The sequence below is a fragment of the Diadema setosum genome, chromosome 8 (assembly GCF_964275005.1).
Source record: "Diadema setosum chromosome 8, eeDiaSeto1, whole genome shotgun sequence".
Taxonomy (NCBI): domain Eukaryota; kingdom Metazoa; phylum Echinodermata; class Echinoidea; order Diadematoida; family Diadematidae; genus Diadema; species Diadema setosum.
In genome coordinates this window covers 36,709,259-36,726,960 of record NC_092692.1, presented here as the reverse complement: position 1 = coordinate 36,726,960, position 17,702 = coordinate 36,709,259, and the positions used below count along the sequence as shown (strand labels likewise).

At 39.1% G+C, this 17,702-nt stretch overlaps 1 protein-coding gene across 1 annotated transcript in view; it reads left to right on the top strand.

Annotated features, from left to right (window-relative positions):
• Positions 1-9,072, top strand: part of LOC140231606 (von Willebrand factor A domain-containing protein 3A-like) — a 34,250-nt gene extending 25,178 nt beyond the window's left edge. The window contains exons 25-33 of the mRNA XM_072311757.1: positions 371-489; positions 969-1,002; positions 3,650-3,796; positions 4,285-4,391; positions 5,038-5,182; positions 6,235-6,386; positions 7,082-7,208; positions 7,743-7,878; positions 9,014-9,072. Of these exons, the coding sequence (XP_072167858.1) occupies positions 371-489; positions 969-1,002; positions 3,650-3,796; positions 4,285-4,391; positions 5,038-5,182; positions 6,235-6,386; positions 7,082-7,208; positions 7,743-7,878; positions 9,014-9,072 (1,026 nt within the window). The remainder of the gene's footprint in view (positions 1-370; positions 490-968; positions 1,003-3,649; positions 3,797-4,284; positions 4,392-5,037; positions 5,183-6,234; positions 6,387-7,081; positions 7,209-7,742; positions 7,879-9,013) is intronic.
• The last annotated feature ends 8,630 nt before the right edge of the window (positions 9,073-17,702 follow it).

Below are 17,702 nucleotides of genomic sequence, written 5' to 3'. Positions count from 1 at the left end.
GATTGGTAGCATGGGCATGTATATAAAGGAATATAAATGACTGTTAATTACTGTCACAATCCATCTTGGCTTCACACAGGCCACTTCTTTGTTTCTTTTATGTTGTGACAGTCAGTCTTAATGGAGGAACTAGATGAAACATTTTTTTTTTTGTTTATCAACTTCATGTAACTAGCCACGACAATAAAGCTGTGTCTACTTACCTCTCGTAGAATGATTACTTTGCGATGAAATCTACTTAATACACTGCACAGTTGCCATCCATAATTACAGGGTTAAACAGCATGTGTCTGTACAAATTGTATGTAGTGATGTCTGTGTTGTGTGTAAGTAAGTAGTAGTTGCTTTGATTGTCCCGTTTTACGTCCAGTGGCTCAAGAAACACAGCCTGACCAAGCTTCGACTGGATCTCACCAAGCTAGTCTCGGGTCCAGACTGTGCCCATGCCAAGCGACACATCAACACACTCAACAAAACTGTGTCGGCCAAGTAAGAAGCTTTGCGCTTAGGTCACGCTTCCGGTTTGCTCTTGTTTCACAGTTTAGCCTTGTCAGAAGCTGTTTCATGCCATTAATGCATAAAGCTTTCTCTCTGTTTGTTGTAAAGTGTCAAAGCTGTGTGATCAAGTTTGTCAAAAGTACAGAGGATGAAAAACTATGTGTGGAGTTATTGTTCCTCTAATTTCCCAATATTTTTTGCCTTTCATGCATGACAATATGAATCATTTCTTTGAATGACTCAGCAGACTACACATACTGCTATATCAGAAAGTCATTTGAATCTCTGTGTACATTTTATACGCTGCTACTTATGCTATGCGGCATCATTCTTTTTTTCTAGTTATAGTGAATGAAGTTTCATGCATGCACATGTACAGTTGTACTTAAAGATGTAATAATGGTAAAGACTAATTCAGAATATGCAATTGTAGTAATTTTTCTTGTCGTTTTCTCGCGTTGTCATTGCAGGTATTGTAGCATCTTCCCAAGTGTGATACTAAAGGTGTGTATATTGTTGCATATTACTGACAGAAGTCAAAGATTAGAAACTCAGCAATTCTAAATTGTTCTCAGTTCAGTTTGATTTATTTCTGCATTTATTTATGAAAATCGTACATGAAATAGGGCTACATGTATTTTAAACAAAAGTGTACATAATAGATCCACAGTATAATGATCACAGTAATCTTTTAAGTATAGCCCTGAGTTACCCTTCCTAGCGGAGGTCTTCGGTACAAGGTATAAGGTAGTATCTTAAATACATTTCAGGCAAAGAAGTTACCGATATACTCATTTCTAGTGTGTGACAGAAAATAAAAATAAAAGCAGGAGTCTGCAGTTTTAATCAGGTGTGTGACATGGCAAACAAAAAGAAGCATACACAGAAATGGGCAATTTGCCATAGAAACTAGTCTTGTGCTGGCGTAATGGATTCAACAAATTAAAGCATTTAAGGAAGGATTAAAAAAAACAGAAGCAAAACAAAGAAGCAGTGGTTCCATGCTGTGGAGAAGCTTGCAACAAATTTGTGCAGAGTACCATGATGGCAGTTTTCATGAAATTGACTGGGTATCAAGTAAGCAGCTGTGAATGCAACATTTGCTACAGTGAAGAGTGTTTTTATTGTAACTTGCAATAAATAGAATGCTTCTGATAAAATGGGGAGGGGGGGGGGGGGAATTTTTTATGCCTCCGCCACGAAGTGGTGCCGGAGGCATTATGTTTTCGGGTTGTCCGTCCGTCCGTCCTTCCGTCCGTCCGTCCGTCCGTCCGTCCGTCCGTCCTTCCGTCCTTCCGTCCGTCCGTCCGTCCGTAATGAATTTTGTGGACAAGGTAACTATCAAAACCTGTTGAGGTATCCTAATGAAACTTGGCATGTATGTGTATTAGGAAGTGAAGTTGTGCCTATCAACTTTTGGGTGCACATGCTCAAGGTCAAAGGTCAAAAGGTCATGGTCAAATACATGAAATTTCACTATTTCCACCATATCTATTGAATGCCTGAAGATATTTTCTTGAAACTTAGTGTATACATGTATTACCCAATTAAGATTCTCTGATGAAAGTTTGGGTCATGAGGTCAAAGGTCAAAGGTCAAAAGGTCAGGGTCAAATACATAAAATTTCACTATTTCCACCATATCCATTGAATGCCTGAAGATATTTTCTTGAAACTTAGTGTATACATGTATTACCCAATTAAGATTCTCTGGTGAAAGTTTGGGTTATGAGGTCAAAGGTCAAAAGGTCAAGTAAAAATATTAAAACTTCTTTTTTTTCTCCATACCTTGGAAAATTGTTCAAGGTATCTTCATGGAATATAGTATATACATATACTGACTGGAAGTGATTATCTAGAGAATGTAGGGTTCATGGGGTCAAAGGTCAGGGGTCAAAGGTCAAGTGCAACACTTCAAAAGTTTACTATTTCCCTCCTATCATGCAATGCCAGCAGGGTTATTTTTTTTTTACACTTGGTGTATGCATACATGTGTAACCTAATAGAAATTCTCTGGAAAGTTTTTTTTTTCTTCTTTTTTTGCCTCAAAGGTCAAAAGGTCAAAGATCAAGTAAAAGTGCTGAACTAACTTTTTCCTCCATATCTCGGAAGTGGCTCAAGTTATCTTGAAACATAGTACATATTATGCATGTTCTACCTGAAAGTGATTATCTTATTAATTTTAGGGTCAAGGGCCAGATGAAAATGGTAACAATTCACTATTCAATTCAGAAATTGCACTTTTTCTTCACACCTGTAACTTGAAAATTACTCAATGCCTAAATGTATGAATGGGTCAAAGTCGAGTTAAAGTCCTTAAATCCCTAGATACATGCTCTCCTATTCATCCAATTAAACCTAGGTCAAGGAAGGTGAACATTCAAAACATTTGTGACAAACTTGTCATTTCAATATTTTGCCAATTATGTGAAAATGTAATCACACATTGTCCACATGTACTATCTAGACCTATTGGGAAAATCATGCATTATGGCGGAGGCATACCAGTCGCCAAAGCGACATTTCTAGTTAATGATGATGAAATGCAATCATATAACACCATTTATCTCTCAAGAGCATCCAAAGGTGTCCGGCTCCCACAGTATGTCACACCTTATTCACAAAGTTGCTGGAAAAGATGCAGAAGGGTCTTTAGTTCAGATTTGAAGGTAACAAGGTTGTTACATTTCTGAAGTTGACTTGGTGGAGTGTGCCACGGATGTGGAGCAACCGAAGCGAAGGCTCTATCCCCGCATGCTTTTAGGCAGGTATTGGGAAACGTTAAGCAAAGTAAAAACTAAATGCATTTAATGGGTAGTGGTAGTGGATGTTACTGTGAAAGTGAAAATTTTGCACAGTGTTCAAATTTTTGCGCACTTCGCTCAACCAGAAACGAGCGCGAAAATGAAAGCATGTGAATATTTCTGCTGCCCGTATGCTCCAGTAGCTGATGTCTTGATTCCGCGGAATTAAGAACACGCGAAACTCTTCTTTGCCCGGCCGAGCACAAAAAAAATCAGTCGTGCAAAAATATCCACTTTTACAGTATTAGAGAGTGCATCATTATAGATTAAGGAATCCACCATGGAGTGTTGAGACTAAGATTCACCAGAACTGGTCCTTTTTCTTCACCGGACTCTTTCTGCGTACAGGGCAAAGTCAAGCATCTTCAGCTTCAGGCCCACGAGCTCCAGGATTACGAGCTCCAGCTGGAAGGGGTGCTGAGGAGGTACTTGCGACGCCTCCAGTGGCTCCTAGGGGCCAGCAGGAGAACCTTTGGAACCGTGGTGGAGAAAAAGGTGAGAAGGAGGACTGCTTTCTCGCAGTCGATTTTGAATTTCATCACATTCACCCTGGATCTTGTTACATTTTTGTGTGTGTTAAGAGTTCTTGTCTCCTTTTTGCAACCCCCAAATTAGATTCTTTTCATAAGCTGGTGTAGGCCTACTGTAGACTTAGGTAATTCAGACCATTCCTCAGAATGATAAAATTGTAAACATCTTTAATGTTATCATGATAATAATGATAGTAAGAAATTAAGCTTCTATTATGCATATAACAAATCAATGTTCCCTATGCGCTTTACAATAACTCTTATCCATTTTGCAATTATATTACGTTGTATCACAAAAGCATATTTGTCAAATTACATTGGAAATAACAGTAAGCAATCACCGTCATCATTATATTTCTTATCTTTTTCACTTTTTTTTAACTACTGCTATATAATACTACTACTTCTACTACTGTTACTATTATTATCATTATCATCCTCCTCTCTAAACAGGTGATTATCTTGGTGGACACCTCGGGCTCCATGGTGAGTCATATGGAGGACCTCAAACGAGATCTGGTCGCCCTCATCTGGGACCAGTTCAAGAGGGAACATGTCAGGTATGGCAGCAGCTTTTTATGTGTATGTCTGTCTGTTTGTAACTTTATGTGCCTTTTTCCAAATTTGCTTAGTGTTTGTGGGATGCGGGATGGGTATGGTCGTTATTGTTAGGAAATTCAACAAAACAGCATAGAACATTTAAAGGAGAACTTGACCTAGCTCCTTCAGTAGGCACGGAGAATCGTATTCGCATCATCATGTCTGAGTGATAAGTCCAGAAAATTTGTAATGTTCATGAAAAGTGAAAGTATCATTGTTCTGGTATGCCGTCCTGAGATTATACTGTCAAGACAAGTAGGCATATTGAATATATATCCAAACTTGAAAACATGATAACTGTTGAAGGAATTGTCCGATTTTTTTTTTCATCTCTTCATCAATGTTTTTCTCCTCAAACTGCTTTCTGTGAAGCCCTTGTTGATGTTTTCCAAAAATTGTCCCATTAGTTCTGTAAGTTCATTGAAATAAGATGAAGCTCATCCGAATATCACAGTATCGTCAGTCTGAATGGAGAAAGGAATAATTACCTGTAAAAGCATCACATGGTCATAATGGCCTTCTGCTTCTCCCTAGAAGCTGTGCTATCTGTACTACATGAGCAGGAAAAGCACATAATCTTTTTTGATTTCTTTCTCTCACTCCCAGTTTCAATATCATCCGGTTCTCGGCCGACATTGAGCCGTGGAGGCCGGCCATCGTGGAGCCCACGGACGCAAACTGCAATGACGCCGTGCGATGGGTGTCCACCTTCGTACCGGCGGGCAACACCTGTACGCTGGAGGCTCTCAGTGTAAGTCTAATGCTGTAGGCACGTTTCAGGTGGAGTTAAGCTGGATTCAACTCAGGTCATTAGAGTTAGATGTATCGAGAGCTGCCAACTAGGGTGTGTTTCTGATATTTAGTATGTGTTTTCTTCATCCAAAAGAAGAGAGGTGGTTTTGAAATTGTATTTCCTTTTCAGAATTTTAAAATTTGCAAATTTATGATTTTTTTCCCCTTTTGGGGGATTGTGTTTTGTTGTCCTTCAGTTGTCATCACTGCAAATGTATTCATTGGTCACGTTACAAGTCAGGTTGTTGTTTACATATAAGGGCTTGCTAAATGCAGCTATCAGACCTGTGAGTATAGAAACAGTCAATATCAAGACTTCAGCCAGCAGTGAGAAAGCTGGTGTGTGTAGTGGGAGGTGACATAACATTTCCTCCTGTGACAATTGCTTCAGTCTTATTTTCTCCAAGGACTTAGGGTTAGGGTTGTAATAGGGTTTACTTTAGGTTTAGTTTGATGTGAGAATTAGGATTATGGTTAGGGTTATGTTTATGGGTTGAATTTACGTTTGGCTTAGCATGCAGATATGTCACGGGAGCAATTGTCACAGGAGCAAACATCGTGAAACCATGGTGGGAATGTCGACACGTGCCTTTAAAGCCCGCCACACACTGTACGATCCGACCGGTCGTACGACCTTAAGACCAGCAGTGTGACATCACCAGTCTTGCCAGTTTCCAGTTGTACGACGAGCTCTTAGCACCAGTTGTAAAGATTTGACATGTTGAATTTCCACAACTGGTCGTGGGCTTTCAGCCAATCAAAATACAGTTAAATGCAAGCGCACGCAGTGTGCACTGTGTGCACTTTTATACTCATTGGTAATGTACTGAAGACAGAATCGTCGTAAGCCTACTCATAAGGTCAGGTCGTATAGTGTGCGTTGGCAGGTCGTACGACTGGGTCTTATGGTCTAAGGGTCGTATAGTCGTGAGGCGGGCTTTAAGGAGCAACATGTTGCCCTGTCATAAGCTACTGACCTAAATCATCCTTATGCTGGCATTGTTTCCACAGGAGGCCTTCCGTGATAGGGACGTGGAGGCCATCTACCTCCTGACCGATGGCAAACCGGACAGCAGCACCTCGCGCGTCTTCCGGGAGATCGCCCAGGTCAACACAGTCCGAGGGGTCAAAGTTCACACCATCTCCTTCAACTGCAATGATGAGTAAGTGCCCCTGTCTCTCCTTAATCCTATTGCATCATATGATTTATATTAAAAAGTTTATCACTGGGTCTGATTCCCTGCTGATTTATTTTTTAATTTGTTTATCTATCTAGTAATCTTTACTGGGGTAGCTCAATCACTAGTTTGTATGTTGTTATTTGGGGGGCCCTTCAACATGGAAATGATTAATTCAGCATACAAAACATACACCAATGGCATCCAGTCATGCATAACAATTTACCATTTATGGTGAAATTGTGTATAAGCAATGCAAAGTGAATCATTGAAAACGAAAGGAAAGTGCATTATTATAAAAAGCAGAGTTATACCCCTAGGGATATCCTGAAACCTCTGTTTGTATGAGATTGAAATACTGTGATGCACGGAATATTTCGTAGTGTGGATGTTATGGAGAAATTCACGCTGTACTGAACTAGCACAAATATAACATACCAGTATGTGGGGGACATATACAATGTGTACAGAAGTATCTTCATCTACCAAATTATGGTCAAGCACATTGGGTTTGTGCAAAATTCTAATCATGCTAAAATTTCCGCTCTTAAGGAGTGCAAAAGACTGAAGATGTATGTAAAAGCATGATATATGTGAGGTGGAAGAACAGTTTTACTTATCTTGGAATTGTTCATCAGATTTCATTATTTTCTTGCTTCTTGTCGTCCTTTTACTCCCAGGTCAGCGAACACCTTCCTGAGGCAGCTGGCTGCCATGTGTCGGGGCAGGTACCACCGCATCTTTGCTGGCATGGACGGGGACCTGGCTGTCCACAGACTGCTGGAGAGTGACTTCAAGGATACTGATGTGAGTGACAGGTTGGATGGCCTTTCATCTAAGAGGAGGATGCTTCTGTCGTCTTTGCTGTTATGCTAAATGTCTGATGCGGCAAAACTATTGTCTGAAATGCAGAAATGCGCCAGAGGTTAAGAAGCTAGAAATTTTGTCACTCAAATCAGATTATATATCTCCAATAAAACTGAACAAGGGACTCCATTTTGTCCCATGACCAATATGTGCTTTCAGGATCCACTCTGCATCATGAGTGTAGTCAAAACCAATTCCTTGCAGATTTGATATGATTTATTGGAAAGAGTGAATACTTACAGTGTACAAGTTTGTGATGCCTTAATACAAAATTCAGTGTCTAAATGAAGTTGATGTTTGATTTACTACAGCAACATTCACTACTCAGAGTACTGACCTGCACACGAGTGAGTGTATGTGCTAGTTATATGGATAGTTAGATTAATTGAAAGAAAAACAAATAGGAAGAAAGAAAGTGCATTGATTCACTCAGTGTTTTATATTATTCTTCCATCTTGCTGCGATGACCCTCAGTACCCAGTATTGCCAACCTTTGAGAGTGACGACCTTAGGCTCCTGACTTCCGAGATAGAACAGGCGAGACACTTCTTAGCCCAGTCAAGGTCTTTCAGACAGCTCTTCGGAACCACTGCAAAGCCACATGAGAAAGGTAAATACATCCCAGTGGCCATACACCATCCTGGCAAATGCAATTTGCGCAAAATTGCCTTTAATAATATACTGTGTAGGCTGTTATTTTCACGTACAGATATTTTTGTGAATGAGGAGGTCACAGACATTTTTGCGAGATGCTGTTTTCACGAATTGACACCGAGGCCATTATAAATGCACTATTTCCCTAGTGCATGGCTACATTTTCATGTGTTGTGAAAGGTCCTGTTTACCTTTGGGAGCAGTGATTTAAAAGATGTTCAAGATATCACATTTCATGCATATGTGTAGGTCTGTTGTATCACAAAACATCCTGCCATGTAGAATTTTTGCAATAAAGCCTAAAATATAAGGAGATATCAGTGTTTTTCTCAATAAACCATAACTGTAGACAGTTTAGTCTGGAAATTTTTTTATTATAACTATTGTTCACATTTTGTGTATCTAACAACACTTAACATCAATTATGCGAATTCAAATTTTTACATTGGTTGTTTCTATCCCTAACTCACATTTTAGAACTATTTTAAAGCACTAATGCTGGTTGTTTTTTTTCATCTGCCAATTGTAAATTATGCCTTTAAATTTGCAGTCCTACTGTGACTCGCGAAATTTACAAAAATAACAGCTTTGTACTAAATAATATATTGTACAAAGTGAATTTTTTTCTTCACCATGAGTGGGTAAATCCAAAGGCAAGTTCAGAAATACCATGGAAAAGTCAAGTTTTCCACCATGAAATTCCCAAATCATTTTTCATGTCTTACCAGAGAGAGAAAAAAAAATTATCTGTTTTTTCATATGATTTTAATACCTGATACATGCCTGTGTGTATTTAAAATAACAGTGTGCAAAATTGATTCATTTTGCCGGAAGAAGCAAGGTGTATTATGTTGTAGGTGATGATGTCTTTGATGATGTATAATTGTTGTGTCGTATCCTTCAGTGACAGCACTTGTGATATAATTTAATATGGATTTATCCTGAAGGCAATGATTGTCATTATTTCTGTTCATTATTAGTCTTTATGAGGGCATCTGCCTAGTTCCACAACCTACTAAACAGTAGTGTTTGGTTTGATTTCCCTGGTGTCAGGTAAACGATTTTGCTTTTTGCTTTTTTTTTTCCCCCAGACAAATCGAGATTTGAGAGAATATCAACGACAGCCAGTCAGAAGCTACAAAAGACGTGAAGTCGTGTCTAGTGTGACGTGGATGAACTCACGGCAGACGTTGCAAGTGATCAAGTAGGAGCAGATATCTCAACCTTAAGCTTCATTTCCACCAACACGTAGAGCCATCGATGACTGCACTGCCCGGCAACTTCCTCTTTAATGTTCCAGGAAGTCACCACACCTTTAGATTTGATTTTTTTTTTTTTTTGCAGGCTTGGCCCCATTTTATCTGCAGATGGAGTATTGAAAAATTCAAGTTATTTTTCATGTGTTCAAACATCATTCACCATTGGAGAGCCTATTAGATTGAAGTCAATTCACGTATTGGCCAGTGTGCAGTGGATGTCAGACAATCAGTTGGTCTTGCTTTTTCAGCTCTCTCATATTCTTGCAGAAGAATTTGGGGTTCTTCTTTCTTTCCCCTCCCCCTCTCTATCCCCCCTTCTCTTTCTCTCCCTCTCTCTCTCTCTTTCTCTCTGCATCTCTCACCTACCTACCCACCCCCCTAAAAAGATAATAGAATAAAAGTCACATTGGAATTTGTGGTGGAACAAAGTACACTTTTTGAGTTTGCAGAAACATTGCTATTATAGAAAGAGTTCCATGGCCATATCAAGACACTAAGATGGAGTAAAGCAACACTGAACACATTGTCAGAAAATTTATCGTCTGATGTCTTTAGTGAAAGACTTGTTCCATTCAGTACATTGGTGCACTGCCAGTTTAGTAAGAAAATCGTCTGTTTGAAATTGGAGACAGCATTGTGCATAGTAAAACAGATTAAACACATACATGAGGATGTGTCTATGTTTTTAAATCATGGTACGAACCACATTTTTTGCTAGTTCAGAGAAGATCAAATTGTATTGCAAACTGCACTGGAGATATTTAAGTGCCATGCTATGTGTTCACTTGTTCATTGAATCAATCATTGCCATGTCATTGCATTGAAAGTTGAAAATGTTCAAAACGAAAATCATTACTCCATCTGTTAACTTCCTCTCTTACGTGCGACCCCCAGTAAAGACTGGGCAGCTAGGGGATACTATGGAGTAGGAAGGATGGCCCAGTTGAGATATATTTTAGAATCCAGGGGGGTGTTTCATCAAAGCTTGTCAGCGCCGACAACTGTCGGCGCTGACCAATTTCAGCAAAATCCTTGGTTTTGATTGGCTGAGATGCTCTGGTCACTGACTGTTACTATGGTGATTCAAGTTGTCAGCGCTGACAAACGTTGATGAAACACCCCCCTGTAAGGAATTGGGCACAGTTTTACCGCTGATCACTCTGTTATTACACACAGCCGAAGAGTCTTGACTGGAGGTGACTGTAATTGTTGAGCATACACTTTGAGGCACATATCGCTGACAGGTACTCTTCATTGTTTTTTAATGTACCTTGTGGGCAGTGGATGAAAATTGATGTAATAGGACTACCCATGTCTCAGGACTCTACTTGGCCTTTAAAGGGGATGGCTAGTACCTGATCAGTGGGAATCAGTGGGAATGCTGGGGGGTGATTGTTCCAATCCTTGTGGGATTCATTTAAGAGTACATTATATATCTATTACTGTGTGAAAATTGTTTGCTTCAGAATGGTCTCATATTCAAGTAATGTGCAGTTTATACGTGTACGATTGCCCGTCACTGTACAGGTATGCAAACCAGGAAACATTAAACTGCACATTACTTGAATATGAGACCATTCTGAAGCAAATAATTTTCACACAGTAATAGATATATAATGTACTCTTAAATGAATCCCACAAGGATTGGAACAATCATCCCCCAGCATTCCCACTGATCAGTTACTAGCCATCCCTTTTAACATAAAAAGAAAGATACACTGTACATAGATTGAAGGGATGATACAGTTTGGGTTGAGAGTGGGGCTTCGGGTTCCCAACTTTTTTTTTTTTTTTTTGTAAGATAATGAGAAACCTCTTAGGAAATATGAAACAGCATATCATTCTATTAAAGAGGAATTCGAAGTTTACTTGATAAAAATTCATTTTGAAATGGCTGAGATATCCAAAAACAAGGTGACCCTACTGAATGGTGGGACCCACTTTTGATTTGGATCACTTTTTAGACATTTGTTTTTTGGATAACTCAGACTGATTTTCATGAAATGAACTTAGAATTCCTGTTAGAATTGTGTGGGCTTCAGCATTTTCAAGTATGTCGCAAAACATTAGAAGTTGAATCCTTATGTCAATACATACTATACTATCCCTTCAAAGTCTATAACGAGTTGATTTCATCCTTTTGTAAAACAAATCGTGTACCACTAATATTTCTATGTATATTATTGGGGCACAATACTTTGAGCAAGAGTCTGTAGGTATCAACAGGAAAGTTGTGGCTTCCCTAAGTGTAGATCTACACTTAACGTACCTTACTCTCACAAACTGTCACCAAACTACAAAACAGTTTGTCTCTACATTTGAAGGTATTCATGTGCTGAGGTAAGGCAATACAAAAGAAGAAGACTTGAGAATTACCAGAAATAATTTTTTTCTTGTCAATTTGAAGTACGGCATAGTGCTTATTACACATAACATACATTTCTAAATATTTTAGAAAGGTGATCTGTCATCTTTATCTCATGATGATAGGTGAGAAGAAAAAAATGGTGATAAGTTGAATGACGTTAAAACCTTTGCAGTTTGTACCAGCTGATGGCATGCAACCTTCGCTGGTCATTAAGACAGAATTTCCGAGGCTATGAAAGATTGAGGAGAAATCTGGTTTCATAAGGAAAAACAAAAACCATATTTTTTACCATTTCTGTGACATCATGCTTTGTCACTAATGTCATAAATCAATATGTAAAGATACATACCTTTGAACACAGCTGATGTGAATGATATGAGGTGGTATGCTTTTCCTTCTGTCGTATCGAAGGATGTAGCCATAGACAAATAATTTGGGTAGACGAATATTGCCTTCACGTACTTCACAATGCAAAGATACTTGCTGGATGACTTGTTTTTCCTGTCTAAGTAGTTGTTATATTTGCATCTTCATGTTCTAGGGGAAGGTTTTAGGTTTTTCTCTAAACAATGAATGGAGAACATTCAAATTGAAATCTTTTGTGCTGGAAAACAACTCCGTAGAAATGGCAAAGCATGAAATCTAGTCCTTCACTGAAGAAGGAAGGAGAGAAGAAGATGAAGGCCTTTTCCGTAGTGAAATTTGTGTTCAATCTTTCTAGAGTAGATTTCTCAGCAATAAAGGCATCAGAGAAGAGGAAATTTATCAACAACATTTCAACTAGAGGGAGAGGGTTACTGTCAAAGTGGAATTTTTTGTGCAGGTAGTTTTTCACGCTCGGACTTGTAAAATGAAGTTTTCATGTTTTGAATTCCATCGAATCAAAATACTAAGTTGTAGTACATGTATTACATATAGCAAGCACAAAATTTCACGTGTTTATATTTTCGCGCCATTTTTATATTATGCAAAATGTTTGAATATTCCCACACGGTAAAAATTTCTCCTATTGCAGCAGCTAAATGCCATAGTATTTTGATTGAGACTCTAAGGGCAGCAATACATATAAACTATGAATGCAATGATGGTTCTATAGAATATACCTCTTGACAAATGCTGTTTACTATTTTGAAATCAGTTGTAATTTATCATCAAAACTTATCATTTTTTCTATAGAGCTGATAGTTCTGTAATCAAGTGAAAGAAGCAAATTGCTTAGATGTGTACCTTGTGCTCTGTTTTGTGAAAAAACTTTGTCTTATGTAAAGTGGTTCTGGCTAAGAAAAATGTATCTACTTCTCTTTCTCCATTTCTATTTCTTTTGTTATCATGGAGATATGGCAGAAAAGCCTTGCTACGAAAAGCCTCAAATCCCACATCTAAGGCATTATTAGACCGTGAGAATAAATTTCCATGCAGTTTGTATTCAGTGGCGTAAGATCATGTTTAGTCTCGTTGAAATAAAGTGATGTGTAGTCTTTGAAATGAAGGGCTGTCTCGCCAGTAGAACATATTTTCTCCCCCTGCTCTTATGGCTGCTGCATTGAATGCAATCAAAATGATGTTTGTGTTGAAATCTGTGAATAATTCATTATCATGTGATTATAAGTGTTGTACATTGATGATGTTATGTGCAGATATGATTTACTTCATAATTTTGCCTGTTATTTCTTCTTCTTTTTCTTGTGAATAGATTATATTTGGTTGAAAACAAGCAACAATGAGTGCAAATTGTACTTATTTCTGAGAGTGGTCTGGAATTTTATATGCGTATGTGTGTGTGTGTGTGTGTGCTATTTGGTCGGTCAGTGCTTATTTCAGAGATAATTTGTTACTTTTGCCCCATGGTACAGTTCAACAGCAAAACCATCAGACAATGATGATATGACTAGATACAATGTATACCCAAGTTATCGCTCTTCATGTATTGCCCTGAGATTAGTAGGGCCCATATAACTCACTTACACACCCTTCTCGAGAGGGGAATTGCAGATGAATCTTCCTGTCTAAGAATGTAATATGCTCTGGACGGGATTCGAGTATAGATAAGATCTTCCATCTGCGCTTGAGTTTAGAACGTTCTCCACCAAAACCACTTTACTTTTACAGATCATCAAGATGGACAATTGCGCTCGGATACACATTGGAAACTATAGATAGAGGAAAGAGTAGAGGAGGGATGGGGAGGGTGTATGGTAAAGCAGAAGCAGTAGTACATTTATTTGAGTAAGTCAGGGCTCGACACTAACGGTGGCCCAGTGGCCCGGGGCCACCAAAAACGCAAGTTGGGCCACCAAATTTTCAGAAATGAAGAATTTGGTGGCCTGATCGGGCCACCAACAAAGGTCGGATGTTTGCCTTTGGGCCACCAAAAATAAAAGTTAGTGTGGATCCCTGGAGTAAGTAATTTGGTGGAAGACACTTGATTGAAATGTATGTCAGTGCTGCACACTTGCAACCTGACTTACGCAGCTTTACCAAATGAGTACCGGTAATCGTCTATCTTGTTTCTGATACAGATTAAAAGAAGACTGGATCAAATCAGGCACACATTCATTTTCATCTTTATGAATAAGAAGGTTTCACATTGCTGCAACTAGTTGTAATACTTACACTTACTACTGCAACAAAGAGAAATTATCACGCTGAATTAGTTTATCGCATGGCCATGATAATACCTTGGTATCTGTGATTTGTTTGCTGTGATTGTTGGAATTTGCTTGAAATGGGTGCTGGGTGTCTGTGAAGGTAATTTTGTGCATGTGGAGATGATATACAATGTATGTTAAAGTTGTTGTTCAGACTGCATTTAAAGCTACTAGAATGCATAAAGCAGGACAAAGTGATAATGCTCCAACTTTATCCTACACCAAGACCTAACAAAAAGTATGGCATGACTGTGTGATGTGCATGTGCATGCCATGGGCTTATGCAGCACTTTTATCGACAAACTTGTGGCACTGTTGAGTCATTACAGCTTGGCAGTGATCACACGTATCAAGTCAGAGCGTCTCAGTTGTTGCTAGGGTGATTGCATCTATTGACCGATTCGGGTTCGTTGAGGGCAGCAGACATTTTATGGCACTGGGCGCAGCCATGAGCTCAAATTGCGGTGTCTCAGCCGACCCCCCCCCCCCCCTGCTCTCCCCCACCCCCAGGGCAACATGTTTATCGCGCACTTGTAACAAAGGTTCGCGCACTAAGCAAGCATTCGCGCACTCAGTACGAGATGCCCATTGGCTAAAACAACCATGCATCAGTTTTTCATTCTGCGCGCGTGAGAGGGGTGGGGAGAGAGGAGGGGGGGTCGGATGATACACCGCAGTAATGGCGCTGCCCATGCCAAAAATACACATAGCGCGTCACAGAATCGGTCAATAGTTTCTATGAACAAATGCGAACAAAGCATTATGAAGCAATATACGGAAATTACTAACCAACTGCAATTCAAAAGAAAAGAAAATGTCTACTTTTTTTGGAGGAGGGGCGGGGGGGGGGGGGGGGACCTCATGGCTGTCTACATTGCAATACACCTGTTCTGATATGGAAATAGGTAGTCCTACAGTTTTATTCTAAGCAAATTCTTTCTATTTTCTCAAGAGTATGTCATTGACAGAGAGATAAACAGAGATACATAGGCCCTATGGATGTTTAGGCCGCAAGCCAATTCTGGATGAACAGATAGATGAGTGGGTAGATGGATGGACAGATAGATATGAATAGGCACAAACAGACAGATAGACATATATATATATATATATGTATGTATATATATATATATATATATATATATATATATATATATATATATATATATATATATATATAAATGAATAAATAAATAGATAAATAAATAAATAAATAAATAGATAAATAAATAGACAGATGAGATAGAGATATATAGACAGATAGACAGATTGATAGAGAAAGATATATAGATGGATAGATTGATCGATAGAGAGAGCTTGATAGAAATATAAATAAATAGATGCATCCATTTACATGAATAGATTGATTGATTGATAACTACACAGATAAAGAATGAGACAGATGTCAGATAGATGGAGAGCTCGATGAGTGATGGATAAAATACTTATAGGATTACATGCACACATCTCGACATTTTGTTAATTGTCATAACAATTTGAGACACTCGCACAATCGAGTATATTAAAAGTTAACTTGATCAAATCATATATAGACTAAATTCTGTTACTTTTTTAATTTCAGTCACAATTCTAGTCTTGTATCTTGTATAATGAATAATTGGAAACTGGGATCTTAGAAATTATTGGCCTAGATCATACCTTCCAAAATATGACATAATTCATGATCTCCTTTACACTGGCCAGCTTATGGATTTGTAAAGTTTACTGAGAGAAAGCAGCACTCCAATCTTTCCGGATTCCGGATCCTTTACAGAGGTGTATCTTTATCTTTTTTTCTTTTTTTCTTTTTTTTTTGGGGGGGGGGGGTACTATATCAAATGCGTCAGCTGTTAAACATACTTGGCGCGTGTATTGCTGGATCAGCTGCAGGACTTGTAGTAATCGGTAAACTCGTGGCATTCATTGATACCATTGGCCCTTCCATTCGTAAAGAAGTGCAGCTAACTACCTGCCTGCCTTTAGTACAAACACTTCCAAGCACAAATTGCTTGTTCTACGACCGCCACCCACGCAAATGAACGTTACTATACTGGCCAATCACATCGCAGCTTTCTGAAAGGCGTCGTAGCTTTATCTGCTCCAATTTGCATACAACAAGATGGCGTCCTTCCCACACCGCTATTTTGATTGTCGTAAACGTTGAAAATTCTTACAACAGCCTCTACGTCATGGCTTGTTCAAGATGTGAAGGGGAGAGTGACGCCTGGATTTGACAACATAAAGTTATGGCAAAAAGTGAGTATTTCTGCATCATATATAATGCCTTCACTTTGTTTCAATTTAGAATGACCTGTTATTTTGAGGGAGAAATCCGTCCAACATGTCTTGACATGTCCAAGCGCTTTCCCTATGTGAAAAATGGAGTGGTCGGAAGTGAATGAGAAGCGACCCTCGATTGGTAGTAGAACGATTTAAATTCCCCCGCAAATTTAATATTTTTGAATTGAGAAGCCTGATATTTTCTTCATGATATCAAAGTATGATACTTCAAGAACAATATGCTCTTGTTAATAGTGCGGTGTACAGCCGTAGAACATTGCAATGTCAATGACAATACGTTGTGGAGAATTAGTAATTTCTCGTCGAACTGCTTGTTTGTGTCGAGCAGACGTTAACAATGCACGTTTAACACACACTGCACTGCAGTGTTGTGGGCTGTGGGTAGTCCCATTCGTAGATTCTAGACAACATTGAATATCCAGGCACAGCCTACTACTCAGTAACATGTTACAGGGGCGGCTGAAATCCCGCATTAATAATAACATCCATTGCATTGCATTTTCATCAATCAAAATGAGCTGATTCTGTGACATTTATTGCATAGGTCTAGTTAAAAGTGTTCCAGTGCCTTCCAGGTTACTTTTTTCTTGGAACATCTCTACTATTAAAAGGGACTACTAACCACCATTGAATTCTCTTTTCATTGCGTGCTTTTGTAATCTTTTTAGCCAAATCCAGGCTCTTTTTTTTGTCTTGTTGACTTGCTGCTAACTTAGCAGTTCTAGAGCTCTGATTTGCTAAAGTCATAACTTATTTGTAACTCACTTTTTAGCTCACCTGAGCCGAAGGCTCAAGTGAGCTATTGCGATCGTTCTTCGTCCGGCGTCCGTCGTGCGTCGTCCGTCGTGCGTAAACTTTTCGCATTTTCATCTTCTTCTTGAAAACCGCAAGACCGATTTTCACCAAACTTGGCAGTTAGCATCCCTAGGGGGTTAGGATCTCAGTTTGTTAAAATGGGCACCATGCCCCACCCAGGGGGCCCCAGGGGGGGGGGGGGGCCCAAACCCCCAAAAATTAAAGAATCTTTAAAAATCTTCTTCTCTAGAACCAGAAGTGATAGAGCTAAGTTAATACTGTGAGTTAGTACATTGATGACTGTAGTTTCAAGTTTGTTCATGGCGGAATCAGGGATGCCCCCCTTGGGACCCAGGGGAGGGGGGTGGGGAGGGGTCCTTTGGGGCCTATATTGTACATTTTCATCTTC